Source organism: Nuphar pumila, chromosome 17 (assembly GCF_984573655.1).
Source record: "Nuphar pumila chromosome 17, dmNupPumi1.hap1.1, whole genome shotgun sequence".
Classification (NCBI taxonomy): Eukaryota; Viridiplantae; Streptophyta; class Magnoliopsida; order Nymphaeales; family Nymphaeaceae; genus Nuphar; species Nuphar pumila.
The window spans coordinates 63,650,151-63,667,827 of record NC_143265.1 but is presented as its reverse complement, the minus strand read 5'-3'; the positions used below and the strand labels follow the sequence as shown (position 1 = coordinate 63,667,827).

General features: G+C 37.5%; 1 protein-coding gene across 1 annotated transcript in view; it reads right to left on the bottom strand.

Moving 5' to 3' along the window:
- Window positions 1-7,939: 7,939 nt before the first annotated feature.
- LOC149812047 (uncharacterized) overlaps window positions 7,940-17,677 on the bottom strand; it is a 32,523-nt gene continuing 22,785 nt past the window's right edge. The window contains exons 3-7 of the mRNA XM_089992965.1: window positions 11,217-11,287; window positions 10,988-11,065; window positions 9,330-9,417; window positions 9,071-9,126; window positions 7,940-8,546 (exon numbers count right to left, since the gene is read on the bottom strand). Coding sequence (XP_089849091.1) covers window positions 8,455-8,546; window positions 9,071-9,126; window positions 9,330-9,417; window positions 10,988-11,065; window positions 11,217-11,287 — 385 coding nt within the window. The 3' untranslated portion in view covers window positions 7,940-8,454. The remainder of the gene's footprint in view (window positions 8,547-9,070; window positions 9,127-9,329; window positions 9,418-10,987; window positions 11,066-11,216; window positions 11,288-17,677) is intronic.

The window sequence follows — 17,677 nt, the reverse complement described above, 5'->3', positions numbered from 1 at the left end:
CTTTTAATAATACATTGTTTTCTCTACCTAATCAAATTAAACAAATTCGGATTTGGTCAGAATATCCGAGCCGAATACAAACTGTTGCGTCCCTACTAGTAGTGGTAATGCATGATTGGGCTATCCATGTTTCCCACTTTATTTTTCATGTGAGTATGACTTTTGATGTATAAGTTGTCACCTTCAGGGCCTGGGTCCGATCTGAGGTACAATCAGCCAGGTTGATCCAGCTGGGGTAGGATCTTTATTGGGTTGGACCAAGCTCCAATTGGCCCACCTGCCACAACCCAATACCACCTGCTCCAATTGAGTTGTGAATATCTATATCTCAGTCCATCCCAACCTGTCTGGATAAAGTGTGTCATGATCAGTTGCATGGCACAAAATTTGTGCATTAAGCACCTGATCGCCCTCCATCAGGCCTTGGGCCCCCCCACAACTGACTGGCCCAGTCCTCAAGATGGAGGGTGATTAGGTGCTTAATGCACAGATATTTGTGCAATCATATTGCACCTAATCTTTTCAGATCAACCAGCTGTCTAGTAATTTGATTAGTTAAATTGTAAGTAAATACACCATTATATCTCTTCTCTTGGAAGATGCCAATCAGGGGGGTGGTCCTTCCTCATCCCCACTCTAGCTACAGTGACTAGCCTCCTGACTAGGGATGGCAGTGGACCGGGGGAAAGCGGGGCCCCGCCTCTCCCCGTTTGGACCGGGGATGAGAAGGGTATGAAACGGGGATGGAGGCGGGGACGAAGGTTAAAATCCATCCCCGTCCGGGGGTGGAGGCGGGGATGGACGTGCACTTTTCCCCGCCCCGCCCTGTCCCCGCCACGATCCCCGCCCCGACCACTTTTCCCCGCAATATCCCCGCCCCGCCCCGCCCCGCCTCATCCCCGTTTGGACCGGGGATGGAGGACATGAAACGGGGATGAAGGCGAGAGTGGAGGATAAAATCCATCCCCGCCAGGGAGGCGGGACGGGGGTGGAGGATAAAATCTTGAGGCGGGGTGGGGGTGGAGACCTTGTCCCCCACCCCGCCCCGCCCCACTGCCATCCCTACTCCTGACCATAAAATTTGAGTTACGAAATGTTTTATGTACATTATTACTGTACAAAATTGTCCTGAACATCCCACCCATTGCCTCTTCCTTCTCATGCCCATTGATTCTTACCCACAAGATCAAACCTTGCACTCTCAATGATGACATTAGTGTTTTTCCAGCCTACCTTCCATTGAAAAGCAACCGGCCTCCACAAAATGACCCAAGAAGGTGAATCCAAAAAGCCACTAAGATTGATAGATACTACATATGTTGTTGATGGGGAGACCATGATTCCTGTTGTATCCACTTAATAGCTATTCCTTCTTCCCAGTTATGAAGGATTCACAGATTGTGTCCTCCTAAAGTGTGAAGACACTACTTGGGTTGACTGGGATTCTTTCTTTAGCTTCAAAGATCCCAAGGTTCCACTGGTTCCAAATCTTCCATATCACAATCTGAAAGTAAAGAGATTGGAGGTCATATTACATAAGAATCTCGCCACTCAACATTGCAAAAACATGGGTTGCATCTTCCACTATGATGCAAACTGAGACCCTTGATTCACCAAGAAAAACTAGGTTGTGCTACTCTTATTCATGAAAAAGCAAGAAATACAAAAAGAAATTGCATAAATTCAACAAAAATAAGAACAACCATCATCCATCCAACTTTAATCAATCTCCTTACATAACAAGTATTTATAAAAAAATAAAACTCTAATCTTATTTTTAGATCTTGGATAGATCTGATATCTTAATACAAAGATCCAAAAATTCTAAAATCTAAAATAGATCTTTATGGACCTGGGTATTATGCTCTGCTACTGCATCATTTTTTCTGGGTTGAAAAAAACTTGTCCTCAAGTTAGGAGCTTGCTTGCGTATTTTTTAATCCCATTCCACCTTGTGGGTTATGGGCTCACAATACATAACTAGATTCTTATACTGCACCATAAACTGAGTAGACCAAGCATGATCTGCTCCAATAACATTCTTCTCGAACCATCCATTGTCCTTGACTGCATCTTTTTAAAATTTTGGATCAAATTGATCGAATGGATCTAAGGCTGATTTAATTCAATCTCAAGTAGTACATGAACAAACAATCTGGATCTTTGGTTCCATCATCTCATGTTTCACATACTAATGATATTGCATCCTAAACCGGCTCGAGTTCTGGGGCAGGCTTAGTTTAGATAAGGTGGGTACGAGTGAAGTTGAGATGATGAATGGACTGATTTTTTTGAGACTGGGTCAACCAGATTTGGGTTTAAGCCTAGAGTGAGTTTGTCTTGGATCGAGATTTTACTAGGCTTTGAAGGAGAATTTGGATGGGGTTGTAGTTATACTTCCAGATCCAAGGCACCTTGAAAATCTTGTTCTAAGGTTGTAAGGAAGTTTTTATATAGTTTGGAAAAAAGCAACCACGAAGTCCAACAATAAACTTAACTATTTGTTGATCAAGGGTCTCACAATAATGGGTATCATTGGGATTGAGTTGGAATTAGATAAGGTATACGGGATTTGGGGTTGATCTGAATGAAAAAATGGATTAGACTCGTTTTAAAGAAGTGGAAACCAAGTTTGAACCGGGTCCAAAATCTATATGGATGAAATTCTTGGGTGGTTTAATCATGGGATGGACGGTGGGCGGTGACCCTCCACCGTCGTCGACAGGGGAGGGGCGTCGTAGTGATTGTCCCCCTCCCGGCCTGCCCTGCTCGACGATGGTTGATGGTTGGTGGAGACCTTCACCAAGAACAGGGGTGAAAGGGGGCATAAACGGGGCAACCATAGCGATCAACAGGAGCTCTCTCGTTGACAGACTGGGGTCCCATCGGTTGTACCTGGGTGATGATAGGTCATCGGTCAAGTACTGGCTGGTGGCTACAGAACGTGAACGAAGAGGGATGGAGAGAGACATAATTGAGGAAGAAGAGAGAGAGTGAGGAGGGGTTGTCGCCAGTGGCGACCGACTAGGTGTATCGTTTGTTTTGGTTGGCCAGCGACCAGCTTTTGGCGCCATCGGAGGAAGGAGATGGGTTGGCCGTTGGCGGTCAGTCCCACCACTGGTCATTGCTAGAAAGAAGAGGAGAACAAAGAGGAAAGCAGAGACGACGGTGGTGGTGGGGAAGAAGAGGAAGCCCAAGGGGAGGTGGGAAGCAAGAGAAAAAAGGAAGAGGCGACTGGTGGGAGCTGATGGACGGGTTCTGGCAGGGATGTCAGTTGGGTAGGACAGAGAAAATGAAGGTGGGTGTGCAGATTACGTGGGGTTAGGGTCGACGATGGTGAATATCGCTAGTTTAAGAAATCAATTGGGGAACTATGAACTACCTTATGTGTAAATAATCATACCTCGCATGGAATGCCATGTTTGTGACATGTATCCAACGCTGTTTCCTCGGTTGAACGTTTGGCGCCTATTGAAATCAATAAAACCGTTCCTTAAATGGAATCGAGGTGAAGAAACTCACTTTGATACTACTTTGATGCAAACTAAGACTTTCAATTCGCGGAGAAAAACTACATTATGTTACTCCTATGCACAAAAATCGAGAAAAATAAGACATATCTAAAGAAATTGCATAAATACAATGAAAATAAGAATTATCAATCATCCAACTCTGATCCCCCTTCCTACGTAACAATTATTCATAGAAAAATAAAACTTAATATTAATTTTAGATCTTGAATAGATTCAATATTCGAATACAAAAGATCCAAAATCTCTAAAAATTATAATAGATTCAAATGGATCCTTATAGACCCAAGTCTTTTGCTCTGCTCGTGTATCACACTACTTCCCCCACACCTACTCAATAACTGAACTCTCATTCTATGTAGCTTGTCATGCACTAGTATCCATCCCTCCACTACCCACCTAAGTGTGATTGTGGTTCTAGAAAATGCCTTCTTAATCCAAATTATTTTAATGATTGAGTTTCTTTGTCCCTTTTCCTGAGTTTCCTCCCAAAAATGATTTCATCGAGAACACCTTGGATGGAACTCATATTAAGTTATCTTGTTTATCAAAGGCCCAAGATTAGGCATTTACCATATTCTTGACATCATCCAAGACCCAAAAAATAGAATTTAACATGATACATTGTGGCTTCCATGCTTTGTCTATAGTATCATTGAATTGGATTTGTCTCATACTATGATACATCACTATCCTTCAAGGGGGAGTTTATTGGATCCATTCCTAATTTTTCATTTAACATGTAAAATAGCTATTGCTCAATGTTGAATTCCCTTCCACCCATGAGCACCACATTTAGGGTTACTAGACGTAGATCCCCAAATTTTGAAAAACAAAAATAGGATTTTTTAAAAACATAATAATAATTTGGATAGAAATTTGGATCCGAACATGAGATTAATGGAAGTTGTGGAGTTCGCTCTTCAAGTTGTGTGCCTTTCCTCCTCCGTTGATCAGGGATTAGTCGCATTAGGAGCTTGAAATCTTCAACATAGGCTTTAGCTTGCGGGTTCTCATACCTCGTATGTAAGTTCTAAAAAAATGGCAAGCTTGATGGTGTGAGACACCACCAAGACTAGAAAATAAGAAGAAAAGAATGAACAATATATAAAGGCTAAGGAATTTTATACTTATAAAATAAATGAAATGAACAATAAAAAGCAAATTAAATCTCACATTAAGCTTAGGTAACCCTTTTCTATGATGTGATGAGCGTGGTGAAACTCGGGCAGCAATTTGGCTAGACATGGGCACTGAAGGTGGGTGAGATAAAGGATTTAGGTTCTAGACCAGCTAAGTGGGATTAGCTAAGCTAGAGTGTTAAGTCTAGTTGTGTAGAGATTTTGGTAGAATATGTGTGCAACTAGGTCTCAAACTTCATACGTGAAATTTGAGAGGGAGAGGGTAGACCTCAATTTATATTTTTTTTTTGCAGATTTTGGCACAATTTTCATAAATTTTGGATCTGTAGATCTGAATCCATCCAAGGATAAATTGGCAGAATCCTATTGGCTAAAGTTTGAAAAGGATCTTCTAATTGGCCAAGGGTTTTTTTAGCCTAATATGTAAGAATTATGTAGGTTAGATAGGATTTAGAGATTTAAGATTGAGCTAGATCTTATCTCGCAATTTTATGAAATAGGGATAATGAAATAGGTGGTTTATCTTTAAAATAATGCATGTTTTTCAACCAAAAGAATCGCTAACGTCACATGCTCCTAAAGACACATGCTACTAACCACATTACACGTATAGTTAGCATTTTCCTAACGATACATAGTTAGTAAAATGGGCTAAAACAAGCATGATAAATTATTTTTTTGTCACAACTTTTTATCTGAGTGTTCTTTTGAAGTAATTTTAAAGTGTTTAAAATCTAACATCTTCTACTTTGATTCATCTTTTAAGTGAAAACCCAAATTCGATCATTTTAGTAATAAAAAATATGATTAAAGTGAGTTCTACTTGAAAAACATGATTTTTATTGAATAAGTAATCTTGTTTTGACTATGACGTAGGATTGCCATCATTTTTATCTTTTTTGAAAGTTAAGATCTTCTAGTTTAATTGATATTTTGGACAAAAAACTTAAAGATATCGTTTTGAAGGTTAAAAATGAAGTTGAAGTTAGTATAACTTTAAAATAACTGAAAACATTGGATTTTGGCATATGACTTTTTATGTGAAATAACTCGGTCAAAATTGAGGTGTCTACACCAGGAACCTACAAGGATTCGATAGATAAATATTTTTCATTTACCACACCCTCACCCATGTACATGAACCTTTAAGCAAGTTGTGTTCTTCTCTTCTAAATTCATGAGATCCCGTCTCCCTTTCCATCTTGGTTTATTAATCTTTTTTTCCCAACTCATGAGGTGGACATGTTTATAAGAGCCAGAATCAAACCATAAAAAGTTCCTGATAATTGGTTTAATTTTCTTGATGACATTAACCGGTAACTAAAAGGAACCCATTCAATAAATAAGGGCAGAACCGACCTTATCAATGTTACTCGGGCTACCATATAAGACAGTTGTTTGCCCTTCTAGGTTTCCAGCTTGCTTTTGAATTTGATAATCAATTTCTCGCACATCACCTTTTTGAGTTTCCCTTTGAATAAAGGTAAGCCCAAGTATGTCACTGGAATATCAGTGGGATGACATCAACTCCATCCACTGATAATGTTGACTCTCTGTTGTGACATATTGCAAGAGATGAATATTGTCTTATCCATGCTTATTTGAAGGCTCGAGATAGCTTCAAATTGTTCTATCACCTTCAAGATATTTTGTATCGAGTACTTGTAATCACAGATAAAAAAAATAAGGGATCGCCAGTATAAAAAGAGTGGTGCCATTCGATATCGTTAATATTGATTGGTTAAATTTCTCTATGTGATACTGCTAGGTTAGATGATGAGACAACTTTTCCATAATTATTAAAAACAAATATGGTGAAATAGTTTGCTTGCCTTGCCATTTATTATCACTGCAAAGGAGGGGGTTCTCACGCGTGTCAGGACCCTCTCCATCCATTCTTTTTTTAATCCGAAAAAATGGTGTTTTTCATAAAATCCCAATCAATACAATTGTAGGCCTTTGTTAGGTTTGTTTTGAATATAGTTTCCCTGTTTTTGCATATCATCATCCAATCAAGCATTTCATGTGCTAGCAAAATGCTCTCTTAGATGCTTCTTCCTTTAAAAAAGGTTTGTTGATTATGGCTGATGATACGCTCTAAGATACCCTTCATCCTGATATATATATATATATAATTGCACAATCCAATTGGATAAAAGTGACTTGTTCGCTCTTCCCACTTTTGGTATGAGAACGATATGGGTACAATTAACTCTCTTCATTAGTTTTCATGTTGCAAAAAAGTTATTTATGGCTCTATTGATATCCTTGCCAACTATGAGCTGGGATTTTTGGAAGTGCCTCGGAAATCCATCAGGACCTAGGGCACTATCAGCTTCGAATTCAAATTAAAATGACACTTTTTAATTTTCTCATTTGTCACTTTCATTGCAAGCCATTTGTTTTCTGCTTCAAACAACCTAGGGGTTATCTCTCTTTGAAAAACACTTTGATCAACCTCTATATTCTAGACTAAATATGAGAAGTATCTTATAGCTTCCACTCTCACTTCCATTGTTGAGCTCATGGTGGTGCCACCTTCGAAAATAAAGGAGGCAGTATGGTTTGAATAACGATGGTGTTTTTGTCTCCCTCATTTAGCCAACGGCGCCTCGATTTTTGCTTCCACATTAGTTCTTCAATTTCCTCAAGGATTTGGAGTTCATCCCTCAAATGTAATTCTTTGGATATAGCTTTAATTCTTTCAGGGACACCCTATCGATGAGTTGGCTCTGTAGTGGTCTCCTGCCTGATTGCTGTTTCATATAAAGGTTGAACATGGGATATGGACCTCAATGAGACCACATATCTCTATCATCATGTTGAATTATGGCTATCAGGATGACCCGTGAAACGGGTGGTGTTCCAATCCCATGTCACAATCTAAGGAGTTTTCATAGGGTGTTGGGCCAACAATCGCCAAAGCTCTCAGCGCTTCAATCGAAATCAACCCTTTATTCTTAAGGTCTAACATAATTTTTATCAAAAAAAAAATTATTCTTTTTATCAAAAATTTGATTCAAGTGCTCGTATCCAATTTGGGAAAAAATGATTTTAGAAGGGTTTTTATTTTAAAACTCCTTTCTATTTCATATTTCAACAACCCTAAGTCAACCCCACGTATAGGAGGTATGGTTTAAAGTACGTCCATACAAAATTTTAAAGAAATTTGTGCCTATGAATTCCAATCTAAGTGTAGAGCATAGAACCCTTACCTTTTTTGTTAAATTTGCTCCTTTGCATGCGAAATCGGGTTCCAAGCATGACACAACTACCAATTCTTGAGATTGCTCCGCAATAGCAAACATTTTGTGCACAACATTACATCCACTGTTACCAACTGCTTGTTCCAGATACAAAGGATCTGACTACTGTTAAAAGCGTCAAAATTATCACCCATTTCAAAACCAGGGACTTTCTTACTTGAGATAGTTGATCTTTATTTTTTTTCTTGAAAGGCAGACCCACCATTCCAGATATCTCTTAAGCCCATGTGGCAGAGGGATTCGAACCTGGGCCTTCAGATTGGCACAGGACCACCATGTTCGACCCTTTTCAGAGTTGGGGGACTCGAGTCCCTGATCACCGTGTTCGATCCTTTTGAGACTCCTTGATAAGAGGAAGAACTAGGTTGTGCACAAAAGCTTCATACATTTTTTGTACGATTACAGGTAAGTCTTGATCATCAGTCTTAACAGGTACATGCAGAAAATAAATCCTCAAGCAAAATATGCATGTACAATTAGAGTTACATGACAAGTGTCAGATGATGCTGATCACATTCAATCATTAGCTGTTGAAGCCGACTTGAACTGCTTCCTTTTAAGCTCATCCATGAGGAAATGTGCCACTGATTTGTACCCCATCTCTCGAGCTTTATTCCACATGTCAGCCGACAAAGAGTGCAACCTGTTAGCTATATGTTCAACCTAAACAAGAATACTTTGTACCTTTCTCAAAATCATCATGTGATTAGCTTTTGACATTATAAAAAAAATACTGCATTTGCACATTCTTGCATGAAATTGGCAAAGCAATTCCTCACATTTCTCCCTCTTCCTGTTTGAATGGGAAAAGGCGATTCAGAACTACAAGTGGCAACTACTCTGCCATGAATGGCAGAAAGAGATGCTTAAATGGATGACTCTTACTTTTCCATGTAAGTCAGGAAAAGCAGGAAGTAAGTTGGGTGGCAAATGCTTTCCAGTGCATTAAGTGAGCTCTTCAATGAATAATGAATCTTTGCCCATCTCCACTGAAAACTTTCAAATGGCATTTCGTGCATATTAGAAATCCAAAAGCCAATACCATCCCCAACAGAAATCTTGCTACTCTTGACCACGGCTAATGTAATGTAGTTAGCTATTAATTAAACCAGATACATGTGAAACGTCAAACCTTTGAAAATGGCGATGCCAGTAGGCGCTATGTTGTGCTTCTTTAAGCAGAAGGAGCTGCAAATTAAAAGTTTCAAATTTCTATTAGAGCTCCTGCCAAATGAGGTTTTAAAGGGAATTACCCTAATGTAAAAGATGTCATGTAACATGGTTGAGCAGTTGTGCAGCACGAGCTACTTTAGCTTTGATCTTTCATTTATTTGACAAAGGTTTGTCAAGTTTTGGAAGTTCAAGAATATTCACATAAGAATGAATGATACCTGTTACATATCCAATATGGTTTGCTTCCTTGAGATTCAACACAATGTGGGCAAATCCAATTCTTATTTTCCCTCACTTCCCCTATATCTGGTGAATATAAAATGCAAGATTAGCTTTTACCAACTTTCAAATTCACTAGTATCACTAATGGACTGAGGGAAAGTTTAGTAGGCAATTGAATATCACAGGAAACATATCTAAGTTCATGAATTCCTATATTTCATCTATAGTTATTGGCAGTTCAGCACCTAATTGTGGTGATAGTAAACAATACATACATATATGCATACTAGTATAACTCATACTTGCAGGTATTTTTTATAATTCTGACAGTATGGATGTGATCCCCATGGTCAGAAACCTAGGAACCAGCCCTTGGATTAAATTTATTTGATATGTAGATAGAATCAGTCACCTATATCGTTCAAGGTAGTTTCTCACCGAGGGTTTTTCTGGGAGAGTTTTTCAATGTGATTTTTCTCAAGAAAATCTCAGGAGTTTTAAAAATTAAAAAATGTAAAAAATAATAAAAAGATAAGAAAATAATAGGTTTCGTATCACTTTCCTTAAAAAATATAAGGAAATAAGTTTGAAAAGTTTTTAAAATACAAAAGAAACAAAAATTGGGGTTAAAATACAAAAAATAAGTTTTTTTTTCAAAAACATCATGATAAAATTGTGACATTTTCATTTCTGGTACTATTTTGAAAATATCGTGATATTTTGCTGATGTTATCGGCTTACTTGATGCTGACGAAATTATCACGATATTTTCAAAATATCGGCGATATCAGTGACAACGGATATAATTTTATAACAAGAAATTCAGAATATTGATTATTAGTTTCCTAACAAAATTCTTTCTATCCATCAAGAAAATTTGATCCAAGCACCTGTTCTTAACCTTCTGACATGGAGATCACATCTGTATGATCAGAATTGCCAAAGAACACTTATATAGACATTCTTGTCCATATACATATATATATATATATATATATATATATAGTTATAGTTTTCACCAATTGTATATATAGACACACACATATTCATATACATGTGTGTGTGTGTGTGTGAGAGAGAGAGAGAGAGAGAGTAGAACATCCATCAATTCTATTAGTCCCATTACAGTACACTAGCTATTATATGAAATAGTTTACAAACTCTAGCATTTCCATTGACCGGTCACCTTAGGGCACATATGAATCGCCATTCACGGGATGCACCAAGAGCGGGCCCCACGAGCGTCTGCGGACGCTTATTTGGCATCCGCCACTGCTCCATGCCCCCTACGGAACAGTAGTGGACAGACACTCAGACAAAAAAAAAAACAGGGCAGGACAGTGCGTCCGGTCCTGTTTGCGGACATGCGTGGACATCCCAGTGCATCCTGTCCACGCGCATCCGAGGTTCAAACGCACCCTTAGTTTTTGTTGATTGAATAAAGTTCAAGTTGTATTATTTCCATGTCTCAAACTTTTGATAGTGGATATTAACATCCTGGCAAAGGAATTAGTTCTAACTGGAGGTGGATCACCCACATGCAAGTCAATCACATCTGGCAAAGGTGGGTTGAATTGGTTTCACTGCTTGAGTGACAGATAAATACTCAAATGCAACATCAAAAATATATTGTCCTTGTTTTAGAATGACTCACCTTCTCCATACCTGACCTCGAGACAAGCTCTGCAGAAGACACCATTGCTGGAATGACACAGAGAGCAATCTGTCTTTCCTGAAAGAAACCAAATATTAGAAAGATGATGTATGGGAAGTTTTCATGATTTTAAAGACATAGTTACACAAATGGGATTTTAGGCAGTTTTGAGACGATAAGGAGCAGAAAGTTCAGGAATTTTTATGATGAGTAGGATACGCACACTAACCTAAACAAGGCTGATCCATGTCACGTTTTCCACATCGTAGGCAATTCTCTTCTCCACATAGCTTTTTCTGTCTGAAAGAACTTGATCAAATCAATAAAATTGCCCAACAACAGTTCGAAGCAATTATACCTCACAGTTAAAGAATAAACAAGTAAATGGCCCTATGGTGTTGATTTTTACAGAGATTGAACAATAAACATAACTCTCATTGATGTGTTTTCATTAGAGTTACCGGAAGCGCCTAGGTAAGTGGGGAAGTGTGCTTCCCCGAAGCGCGCTTCGGAAGCGCGAAACATCGCGCTTCCAAAATGCGCGAGGAAGCGCCATTTTTAAATGGGAAGCACGCTTCCCTTTTATGGGAAGTGCGCTTCCCCCATTTTTTTATTTTTTTGTATTTTTTATTTTTTGTTTTTATTTTTTTCGCTTCCTAGGTCGCTTTTGGGTCGCTTCCGAGATGATTCCCTATTCGCTCCCTAAGTGGTCCCATGCTTCCCGCTTCCTGAATTTTTGAAAGTGCCTCGCTTCCCGCTCCTGCTTCCCGTATCGCTTCCCGCTCCCGCTTCCTCAGCTGACAACCATGGTTTTCATTCTAGAAGATATAAAGTGCAATGTTGTAATGTGTATCAAAACCCATATCGCATGAGCCTGAGATATGAGTGTATTGTATCGTATCATAAGATGTAGGAAAAAACTTGAATTAAAAATCAGAAAAAATTTAAAAATTACAAAAACTTAGAGAAAAATCAACAAAAAATTCAAAAAAAATGGGAAAAGAAATTATAAAATGCAATAGAAAAAAAAATATGAATATATACATTATGAGCAATTAAACATAAATATGCACCAGTAAAACATTGGATATGATACAGATGACACAACTAACAAACATTTAACAAAAGTCACAACTCACATGCATCAATGTTTGATATCAAAGTTATATATTTCATAACAAAACAAAAGAAGAAGCATCCTAATCTATCAATCATAATGAAAACAATATTCAAATGATAGATCTTCTTTTGAGTTATCTTTTTCTCTTCCATCCACATTCATCTCTAGGCCAACATAATCATTGTCATCATCCACCTGAGCCTCCATCTTAGCCTCCATTGCCTCTAATCTTCATCATCATCCAAGATACCAGGCTCTTCTTCTACTCGCTCATCCAATATATCGAGGTTGTCACTACTGATGGGATCATAGTTGCTCTTCTGACGCCTTCTCGATTCTCTTTGTATATGTTTGCAACTTTCACATATATATTAGAATACAAGTATTTTAGTAAATCCACTGACATATTTCTTAATGTTATCTTTGCTTCAATCTCATAGGGGATAAAACAAGATCATTTAATTGAGAATGTTCAATTTCTTTGTGTGGATGCACTAAAAAAACTTCAATTTCTCTCACATCCACTCACACTGCATCCTTGACTCAATAAACGCTATGCAAACCTAGATAATGAAGGAGCATTTCCACCAAACCTATTCTGCCATTGATCTGAACCTACAAAAGAAATATATCACGAGAAAAAATCATTGCAACACAAAAATACATAATTAAATATAATAACATTGAATTTCAAATGCATGCCTAGTCGCAATGTACTACACAATTGGATTGTGTTCCTTCATCCAAAGACCCTCTCGTTTTGTTCATATTTGGTTAACTCCACATGAATTTGTCTCTGGAAACTATGATTTACATTAAGTTTCTCAATGGAGTTCAGGACACCCATTTGTACTACCCTAACATATACAAATGTAGGGGAGAATTTGATGGCATGATTAAAGTAATAGGCAACAACATGAATGTCTTGATGGAGCTGGTGAGTTCATCTCTTATCAATCACCTTCTAAGCTGGCATAAAATACTTTTTCTTACTGTTGAAATTTTCTCTAATATGCTCTTTTTCCCTATCCATATCATCATACAAGTACAGCATAGTTGGAGCCTCATTTCTGTCCACTTTCCTCAACATTTTCACGAGTGGCACTGTCATCCTCAAAAACATAATGCACTACTTACAAAACTCCATAGAAAAGATTATCTCCACTATCTTAACCCTAATAGGTTTCTACAGAGTACTCATTGCAAACTACTCATATAAAGCAAACATTTGCTTTAAATCATTCAGATGAATGACAAGGCTTTGTACAATCAAAACATTGGTAGCAAACCTTGTCAATGAAGGGTGTATCAACTCGGTTCCCTTGGTAAACCAACTCATCAAGTTTATGTAAAAATATCTTTGAAGATGTGCACTATAAGTACCAACACCGTAAAAGAGTCTTTTTTTTGAGTCTTTTTTTTTCCTTTTGTTTTCGCATTCCACTCTCCATCTTTTGCTATTAATAATAGTTTTTTTAAAGTGTTCTAAAATGATTCCTATACTTTTATGATGCAGATATATTTGTCTGTTCTTTGCTTCATTAATGACCATCACAAGCTACAATCACGATAATTATGATGACGATGATGATTCTTTTTACAATTTGAAGCATGAATCGTCTAGTGGTGTTGGGAAGGATAATGCAAGAAAAGGCAAGATTCCATATGAGTTTGAGAACAGAAATGAAAATTGTTTTGATGAGAAAGATGAAGAAGAATATGACTACTATTCTGAAGATGACCAAGATGATGAACCACCTAGCATGCATAAAACAACAGTGCTATGGCGCCATGTATTGAAACAAAAGAAGAGTGGGCAAGGAAAGCAAGGTGGAACCCAAGTTTTTATGTGCAGGCACTGCAAAAATATTTATCATGGGTCATATACTCGAGTTTTTGCACATCTCATGGGATCTCCAAAGGGACAAAGTGTTGGGATTGTCTTTTGCCCTGTAGTTGCAAAAAATGCAGAATTGACAAAAAAACTTAAGAGGCAAGTTCGTCGAGTGGAGGTTTCATCGAGTGCATTTGAGTTGAGGAGATCAAGAATTGATACTCTGAAGAAGCCTATTAGTATGACTACTGTTAGAAAGTGACTTGAAATACATTGGGTTCAATAATGAACCCATATCTATGCACGTGAAGTGCAAATATACCCATTAAAGGGAAACAACATAAGCACATAATGTGCTAACACATAAAACCCATGAAAAGGGAAAAATATGACATAAAGTCATAAGTTGCATATCATTGAAGAATAATGGAGAAGGGGTAAAAACCCCATTACAATGGAGCATAAGCTCCCTCAAGAAGTGCCTTAATACAAAGGGGAGAGCCCCTATTTATAAGCAAGAAAAGGAGCCACAAAGGGGGCTCCCAAGAGAGTCGTTGGGAGCCCCCAACGGTCACATATGTGACCGTTGGAGGCTCCCCAACGACTCTTTGGGGAGCCTCCCTATGTGGCACAAAAGCCGAAAATTAAAAAGGGAAAAAAGAAGAAAAATAAAAAATAAAAATGGAAAATTACAAGCAATATTCCAAAGTGGAATATGCGCAAAACAGGAATTTACAGAAATACCCTTTTGGCAAAAAAAATTAAGAGGCAAGTTCGTCGAGTGGAGGTTTCATCAAGTGCATTTGAGTTGAGGAGATCAAGAATTGATACTCTGAAGAAGCCTATTAGTATGACTACTGTTAGAAAGTGACTTGAAATACATTGGGTTCAATAATGAACCCATATCTATGCACGTGAAGTGCAAATATACCCATTAAAGGGAAACAACATAAGCACATAATGTGCTAACACATAAAACCCATGAAAAGGGAAAAATATGACATAAAGTCATAAGTTGCATATCATTGAAGAATAATGGAGAAGGGGTAAAAACCCCATTACAATGGAGCATAAGCTCCCTCAAGAAGTGCCTTAATACAAAGGGAGAGCCCCTATTTATAAGCAAGAAAAGGAGCCACAAAGGGGGCTCCCAAGAGAGTCGTTGGGAGCCCCCAACGGTCACATATGTGACCGTTGGAGGCTCCCCAACGACTCTTTGGGGAGCCTCCCTATGTGGCACAAAAGCCGAAAATTAAAAAGGGAAAAAAGAAGAAAAATAAAAAATAAAAATGGAAAATTACAAGCAATATTCCAAAGTGGAATATGCGCAAAACAGGAATTTACAGAAATACCCTTTTGGCAAAAAAAATTAAGAGGCAAGTTCGTCGAGTGGAGGTTTCATCAAGTGCATTTGAGTTGAGGAGATCAAGAATTGATACTCTGAAGAAGCCTATTAGTATGACTACTGTTAGAAAGTGACTTGAAATACATTGGGTTCAATAATGAACCCATATCTATGCACGTGAAGTGCAAATATACCCATTAAAGGGAAACAACATAAGCACATAATGTGCTAACACATAAAACCCATGAAAAGGGAAAAATATGACATAAAGTCATAAGTTGCATATCATTGAAGAATAATGGAGAAGGGGTAAAAACCCCATTACAATGGAGCATAAGCTCCCTCAAGAAGTGCCTTAATACAAAGGGAGAGCCCCTATTTATAAGCAAGAAAAGGAGCCACAAAGGGGGCTCCCAAGAGAGTCGTTGGGAGCCCCCAACGGTCACATATGTGACCGTTGGAGGCTCCCCAACGACTCTTTGGGGAGCCTCCCTATGTGGCACAAAAGCCGAAAATTAAAAAGGGAAAAAAGAAGAAAAATAAAAAATAAAAATGGAAAATTACAAGCAATATTCCAAAGTGGAATATGCGCAAAACAGGAATTTACAGAAATACCCTTTTGGGTGAATAAAGAATATATATTTATATTCATATATATAGGTATACATATACATATATATATATACATATATATGTATATGTATCTATATATATATATGAATATAAATATATACGAGATTACAAATGACGATAATACACATATTTTAACATCCCCCCTCAAACTTTGCGGGGAAAAACCCGAAAGTTTGGAAAAACAAAGGGAAGTCTTGAGACGAAGTCCAATTCTTCAAAAGACTTTAAGAACAAAACTCCATCTTCATGACAGTTTGAGCTAGGTCTTCAAGTCCAACTCCCAATCGATCGAATCCATGATGCATCTAATGTTCCACGTCTTTAGCGATCCTGTAGAGAATCAACAAAGAAACAAGTAAAACATATATTTGCACTTTTACTCAAATGGACCATTTCTACCTAGCATAATCATGGATGACCTATGTTAAAAATTATGCAAATTATGCAGAAATGACACTTAAAGTTTCAAAATCATACATCATGTTAAAACAAACTGAGCGGAAGCAAATTATGCAAAAATAAATTGCAAGAATGCATAATGCATTCATAAAGTCCATCATTGGACAAATATAACCCCATAATGAGGAATAACAAAAATGATCCACAAAGGGATACCACAAGAAGCCTATGAAGGGGCATAAAATACCTATGCTTTATTGAATGAGAGCCCAAAAAAGGCCATAAAGAGCATATGCATATACTTATCATTAAATGAATTAATACTCAAGGAACTCATTAACGATCATGCTTCAAATATGTAATGAAGTCCCAAACAAGAGAAACGAAGTCTTCAAGCATACTATAGGCAAAATAAACTCAAGAGTTCACAAGGTTTTAAAATCATTTATGAAAGTCATACTTAATTGACAAAATCCACATTTTGCATATAAGGGTGACAAAAACCATAAGCACTTAATATATAGGTTAAATGCTAAGAAATCAACTTTATATCCATATCAAAAATATGAGTTACTTGAAAAACACAAGTCATGAATGAAATTTTGCAAATTTCAATAATAGTTTATTCATTACAAACAACTTCCTCATTAGTCATCCAAAACCCATAAATCAAGTGTATAAGCTACTAGATCAAGAATATAAAGCCATTAAAGGCCAAAGACACACACAAAGGTGTGTAAACGAACCTCTTGTCTACATATAATAATACTTGAAATAAGTGCATCTACGACAAGAGCAAGAGAATACATGCCAACATGGACTAAAAAGTATCTCTTGTCTACGTAAAAAATACACTTAAAACCAAGTATGTTCAGCTACTAGAACAAGAGTAATAAGCCAACCATGGGCTAAAACAAAATACATCTCTTGTCTACATAAGATGGCACTTGACATGAGTGAAATAAGCCAACCATGGGCATACATCTAAGCGACTAGAACAAGAACACAAACGCCATCATAGACTAAGATCACACACGATGGTGTGAATCAACGTGTCTTGTCTACATATAAGATCACTCAAGACAAGTGTGTTCAGCTACTAGACCAAGAGAGCAAAAGCCAACAAAGGGCTAAAAACACACGAAGGTGTAATAAAATTCTTGTCTACATATGATGACACTTAGATAATGGGCATAAAAGGAAAAGACTTTTGAGGCAATAAACTTGTAATGACAACAATAAAACCTTGAATTAACATAATATTCCTTTTAAAAAGAATTCTCATAACAATAACATTTTGGAATAAATGCATGTAAAAAATATCTTCAACAAGATACTATAATCGATAAAAATTCTTGA